Raw genomic sequence first — 6,656 nt, 5'->3', positions numbered from 1 at the left:
AATCATCTGCCTTTATAGGTCTCTCTCCACCTTTAAAAAAAAGATGTGCATTGACCACCCACAAACTCAACACGCCTCAATTCACTTTATAGCCAATAAGCATTTTTGAAGTTTTATAATGTGGGAGACTATTATAATTTAAAGCACTCAAAAATCTGTGTCAAAACTCTGGTCAATTGTCTTTCTTTGGCTTGGTGTCATTCATTATCTGACTAGCTTTTTGTGAAGTTCCTTGCATTCTACTACATTGAAGGCATTGTATTAATACAATTTGTCATTATCACTGGAATTGAGTTGAGACTACCCAAAACAGATGTCCCACTGAAAGGTCATCAAGCTGAAATGTTAACTGTCTTTCTCATCTGCCTGCTGAATATTTCCAGTATTTTGCTTTCTTTGTGGGTAAACTCCCCATAGGTTAATGGGACTCACGAACCAAACAGTTTAGCCAACTTTGGTACACATCCCAGCAGTCTTCCCAAGCTCAGAAATGCTGCAGCCAGTTGTATTGAACTGTAGCTTCATCCAAGAGCAGCTTATCGATACCGGAAATCATTTTCAGCAATGCTAAATTAGGTTTTGGTATCCATCTGCCAGCAACAAAACCGGTAGAAAGGGTAGTGAGGTGGTGGAATTACAAAAAGAAAAAAAAAGTATTTTCAGACATGACGCGGAAATAAAAGCATTTGAATATTTTCATCCACCTTTCTGTCACATGCATTTAATTGTTATACAGGAATGCTATGCATCTTTTGTTGGTTTAGTAAAAAAAATGTACATAGTGTGGATTCATAATAAGAAGCAAACGAAAACAATACAGGCTCACATTAAGAAACTTCTGAAAACATCATTGGAAAGGAGATACACTGAAGCTGCCCTTACACAAATGAGGCTCGTTCAAATTTTGGCAAGGATATGCAACAGGGTTACACTTAAAAGAGTAAAAATACAAGCACAGCAAGGTTCTGCAGCACCTGGATAGAGATGACAGGTTAATGTTTTACAAGTGGATCTCTTTCTAAGCTGAAGAGACGCAGAATCGTGTTTTAAATCTTCAGATGCTGGCACATCTGCTGCAAATTTCCAGCAGTTTCATGTTTTTATTTCAGATTTACAACAACTGCAGCAGTATGTTTCTCATCAGTTGCGCTTGTAGTGATTACCTCCGAAAACCTCCTCTAAGTACCCAGTGCAGCATTGCCTCTGAACACTTCTTTTGAGTCAGTTTCATCACCGACTATCAACCTTAAAACTTTTACTTCATGCAGCAAGAGTACCCCAGCCCAACTAGGGAAAGAATCAAAATTGAATATCATCATCCTCGTGCTTAAGTAAAACCAGTTCAACCCATCTGGTGTTGGAATCGTCAGTGGCAACTGATTTGTGGTTATCAATTGGAAGTATGTGGGTGGTGTATTTATCTTGTATTAATTTACATCAGTGAACCTGAGCTTGTATCCTCTTTACAAGTTATTCTGGGAAGGGGAGGGGACAGACAATGTGAGATCGCTAAGGTCAAGATGCTAACATGCTACCCAAACACCGCTTGGTCGTTAGCAGCTTGCAAAACAAGGCAAACTGGAGCAAATTCTGATCCAAGGTTGAGGGTCCAGCTGAATAGGCGGAACACAGCACAAAGAATGCATTATAATATTGCATTCCTTCCTTTAAAAAAAATCCTCGCGTTGAAAGTCATACCTTTTACACATAACTATGTTTTGGTAACAGTACATTCAGATACAGCCAAGCAAGTACTTCAATAACTCAAATTTGTTTTTAATTAATTTTCATCATTTCTCTCATTCTGCTGTTCCTCCTGGGTCACAACTTCGATGGCTTGTATTTGGGTTTCGTTGTCCGTGTCTGGCACCTTGTCATCACACTCTGCTTCTGCTGCACCGTCTGGGTCAGAGTCCATCTCTGGCCCAGGATGAATCTCAATCACAGTCTGTGATTCTGCTGTTGAATGGTCAACACCGTGGCTCTGAACAACAGACACCAGACCGGAGTCCACAGTCACTAGTTCCATGGGGCCCACGTTCATGCCGGCCATGGTAGTGATCGTGTTGCTGTCTTGGATGGCCGCTGTGCTCAGCAGGGCGAGGCTGGAGGCAGGATGAATGGTGACCGTGTCAGAGGCAGTTGTCTTGGCCGCGGAGACCACACCGGCATATCTGGTGAAGAGCTGGGACCCGCCCGACAGTGTATGTACAGTGACGGGGCTGGACTGTTGGCCAATGGCCACAGGCATGGTTGTAACGTTGGCGACAGAAAAGTTTGTTCCTATTGGAGTGATGGCAATAGGTGATATAACGGTGAACTGGGGTGTTTGGACAGGGGTGGTTGGGGTTAGGATGGTGGCCGAAGCAGGTCTCTGCAGTCGGGGACGCTTGTTGGGTTTGGGTGTAGCGATCGGCATCAGTACCACGTTTTGCAGAGTTTGGTTTTTCAGTTTCTGCTCCTTGGCTCGTCTCCTCTGCTCCTCCAGCTGACGTTCTAGCTCTGTTGTTGGAAAGTGAATGGAAAAAGAAATGGGGAAGAAAAGTAAGTGCGGTATTCAATATCTAACTGCATGTGTTCATGTTACGCTTTTTTTTCCTCAATCAGTATTAACACATTATTATATAGCAGGTGTAATACCACTAAATGGATCATTAAAAGAGGATAATTCAAGGAAATAACAGCTACTTAGAGAAGGAAGTTTCTTTTCCTTCAATGTAACTACATAAAAACGTAACATGTAGAAAACACTTAATTTTACCATTCTTATCTCTCCCCCCTCTGCCCCACCTCTTCTGCATTTCTTGCCTCATCCCTCCCCATTTCTATAACCTCCTCTGGTCCTACAAACCTTCTAGATCTCTGTGCTCCTTCAATTCTGGCATCTTGCACAGCCCGACGCTGCCTAGCCTTGAGTTCTGAAATTCCATACCCAAGTCTCCACCTCACAAACTCTTTCAATGTTCCCGAAAGGTTACATCTTTGACAAAGCTTTTTGGTCGCTTGCTCCAATATCACTTTTTGTAGCTGAGAGTCAGATTTTGTTTGTTAATGATCCTGTTAAATATTTCAGGATGATGCATTGTTCAAGTGCATCGAGTTTTAGAGACTGGGGCAGGAGTTTTTTAATAATTGACAACAGACCTCAAGGTACAGCTCTGGACAACAAAGATTTGGGATAGGGGCTTACATTACAAAACATGACAGCCCCATATATCTCTCCTATCCCAACAAAAAATTAATTCTGGATTTATGGGTCATCAGTGCCATTGAGATGAATGGGCCAGACAATGGGAGTAACTTATAAAGAATAGTTGAAGAAGGGCACCCAGTCCCTATATGGTTGATATAGAATTTTAGTCAGCAGCAGCAAACAGGGCAACGTCATAAGGCAGCAGGCTTTTCTCAGTAAGAGAGAAAGAACTATTAAGAAACTTCATATTCTTGTGCACCTGGAATAGGAATGAGTAATATTGACTGAAACAAGAGCGTTTGAAGCTTGAAGCCACTTTTTAATTGGCAATATACTTCACTATCTGCATTAATCACAGGATTGATTTGTGGGAAGCGGCTGAGTGGTAACCAGGTGCTCCCCTGGAGGGCAAGCCATCTCCTCTTAACCCTCACTAAACCTCAGATTTCACAGCAGTTCTGGCAGATGCTCGATGGCAAGTGGCCCCTTCATCCTAGTACCAATGACCTGCTTCAGTCGTTACCTTCACTCACCATGTGGGGGCATGGGGGGCAGTGAGGGAGAAGACAACTTACCCGCAAGATCACTATGAATTTGTTCTTGGCTTTGATCGGTCTGACTCTTCCTTTTGTCCAAAACTTTCTTCACAGTCTCCAACAGGCCAAAAGTGTGTGCCATATTGTTCAGCACAGCAGCATCTGAAACCAAAGCACAAATACTTTGCAATATCTATCTAATCCAGAATGTGGATCAACTGACCACAGTTCCTTCAGCAGGAGTTCCAGTTCTCTTCTCCTGAAGGCATTGACCACTGCTGGGATAATCCTGTGGTATCTGGAAAACCATTAAGTACCTCATGCAAGTGCCTACTCTCCTTCATGTGCCGAATCAACAGGCTATTCAATTGTCGAGGACACCAGATTAAGCCTGATATTCTAACCAGATATTCACAGACACGAGCAGGCAACGCTGGTAATCAGGACTAGGAATTCTGATTGTTTTCTCCCCACTCGAGATTCATCACAACTAGAGCTTCATCAATAATTAACTCAAGATAGAGTGGGGGATCAAACCTGCTAACATTCTTGAACATGACAGTTTCACATTACATCAAGCAGCAGATTTACTTCTATTGAAAGATCATCAACCTGAAATGTTCATTTCTTTTCTCTCCATAGATACTATCTGACCTGTCGAGTTTTTCCAGCTATTTTGCTTATTTCAGATTTCTATCACCCACAGCATATTGCTTTTGTATTTGTAGATTTAAGTAGAGAGGCACAGTGGTTAGCACTGCTGCCTCACAGCACCAGGGACCCAGCTTTGATTCCCGGCGCTGGTCACTGTCTGCAGAGTTTACACATTCTCCCCATGTCTGCATGGGTTTCCTCTGTCAGTCCAAAGGTTTGCAGGTTAGGTGGACTGCCCATGCTAAATTGTCTTAGTATCTTGAAGGGGAGGCTAGCTAGGATAAATGCATGGGGTTACAGGGATAGGGCCTAGGTGGGGTTGCGGTTGGTGCAGACTCGAGTCTGCACTCATCACAATTCCACCTAGGCCCTATCCTCAAGCAATTTAGCATGGGCAGTCCACCTAACCTGCAAACCTTTGGACTCCCAGAGGAAACCCATGCAGACATGGGGAGAATGTGTAAACTCTGCAGACAGTGACCCGAGCCGGGAATCAAATGGCCTCCTACTGTACTGTAGAATTCTATGATTCTATATTGCAGCCATCTCAGAAGCTTATCAAAAGTGGTCTACAGATTTATAAACAGGTTAAAGTAAATTCAATGACCCATCATAATTATAGGTTTTAGTTAGAAAGGCATTGATGGCCAAATTATACAGCCACAGATTAGATCGAGAAACTCATAGGATGGTAGTGTCCAAATCTTTTGTCTCCACAAGCCATTTAGGTATAAGTTAAAGAAGTGATGGACCACTTGTAAAGTATATAACCGCAAATTAATCTGTGTCTCTTCTAATTGTTGGACCCAACAATTAATTATTGTTTTATTTAGGTTTAATCCACTAGTGAAGCAACAATACCAAGAACCACCCTCTTCAACTTCCAGGGACTTGATGCAATAAGAGTAAACAAGAAGGTTTGAAGGTGCATAACTGTATATAGGACTGAACTGCTTGGCTTTGAAGGCTATATTGTCACGTCTTAAAATTTATATGCACCCTGGACACTGCTGCATTAAGTTACAACTGACACTAATGGCGGCGGGGAAAGAGAACAGAAAACCATGAATATAAACTTACAAATTTAACTGACATTTTGATATTTCAAGTAAAAATGTTCCAATACGCTTAAGCAAGGTACAAAGAAACTTGACACTGAGTCAGAGAAGATTAAATTTGGGGAGATTACCAAAAACTTGGTCAAGGGAACCTGTTTTGAGGATCTTACAGAAGAAAGCTGCAAGAGGCTGAGTGGGTTAAGGAGAGAATTCTGGAGGTCTGTCGAGATAAAGATACAGCTACAAGTAGTGTGGTAAAGGATGGGTGGTCAGAATTGGAAGACTGGTGTGTCTGGGAAGGGAAGGGGCTTGGGAGAGTTGTAGCAGGTTACAGGCCAGGAAGGAAAGTTAGGTAGTGGAATGGTGAGACAGGGGCACACTGGCACAGTTCTTTTAAAGCTGGTCTCTGCAGGATCTTCAAGTGAAGGGTTGTACAGAGGTGCTGGGCTGGAAGCCACCATCACAAGGATGCTATTTAATCTGAACAGAATGCAACAAAATGTTCCGTCACCTACCTGTGATCTGCAGAGTAGTCTGACCCATTCTCTGCTGAACACCAGCTAGCATCTCCATCAGTTCCTTCTGAATGTTAGTGACAACTTCTCCAAGCAAACCCACATCTGCTATTCCTTTCCAGAATGCCAGGGTATCCTCTGCAGCAAGAAATAAGACCACTTGAGAAATTTAATATTCGAACAGCACCACTAAGTCCAGGTTGAAGGTTCAGAATATTTTAGAAACCCACACTGACAGTAGTTGTGAAACAAAGATTCAACTTCCATTTCCTCCAAAATAGACTTTCATAAACTATTTGATGGTAACATGTCACTTGCTCCTGCTCTTCTGTTTCAATGTTCTCCCTCTTGAGTCCAGCAATAATCAACCCAACTGTATCAGCCCCACAACCATCCCTTCCCAGAGCTCAGCTGATCAGAATGCACCAAGGATTGAACCCAAAACTTTATGGCTCACTGAAAAGACTCATCTAGCCATCAGTGGAATCACTTTTCTATACATTTCAACCTGATGTACTGTCACTAAAGTTACGCAGGCAAATGCAGCAAATCTGTGCATGGCAAGGTCCCACAAATGAACGGGGACTTAATCTGCTTTGATGTTCCTTCCCAATCCTCTATTTCCCAAAGTGCCTGTTCCTCAAATTTAGGTCTAAATAGCGTGTGCGGCTGGGTGTTTCTACCAAAGAAAGCCTCACCG

General features: G+C 42.6%; 1 protein-coding gene across 2 annotated transcripts in view; it reads right to left on the bottom strand.

Annotated features, from left to right (window-relative positions):
- Window positions 1–705: 705 nt before the first annotated feature.
- The window catches only part of LOC145357783 (glucocorticoid modulatory element-binding protein 1-like), a 35,638-nt gene continuing 29,687 nt past the window's right edge, over window positions 706–6,656 (bottom strand). For both annotated transcript variants that reach the window (XM_080211265.1, XM_080211266.1), the window contains exons 7-9: window positions 5,957–6,094; window positions 3,769–3,891; window positions 706–2,502 (exon numbers count right to left, since the gene is read on the bottom strand). In XM_080211265.1, the coding sequence (XP_080067391.1) occupies window positions 1,781–2,502; window positions 3,769–3,891; window positions 5,957–6,094 (983 nt within the window). In that variant the 3' untranslated portion in view covers window positions 706–1,780. The remainder of the gene's footprint in view (window positions 2,503–3,768; window positions 3,892–5,956; window positions 6,095–6,656) is intronic.

The sequence above is a fragment of the Carcharhinus amblyrhynchos genome, chromosome 24 (assembly GCF_965287045.1).
Source record: "Carcharhinus amblyrhynchos chromosome 24, sCarAmb.v2.hapA, whole genome shotgun sequence".
Classification (NCBI taxonomy): Eukaryota; Metazoa; Chordata; class Chondrichthyes; order Carcharhiniformes; family Carcharhinidae; genus Carcharhinus; species Carcharhinus amblyrhynchos.
This window is presented reverse-complemented; position numbering and strand designations above follow the sequence as displayed.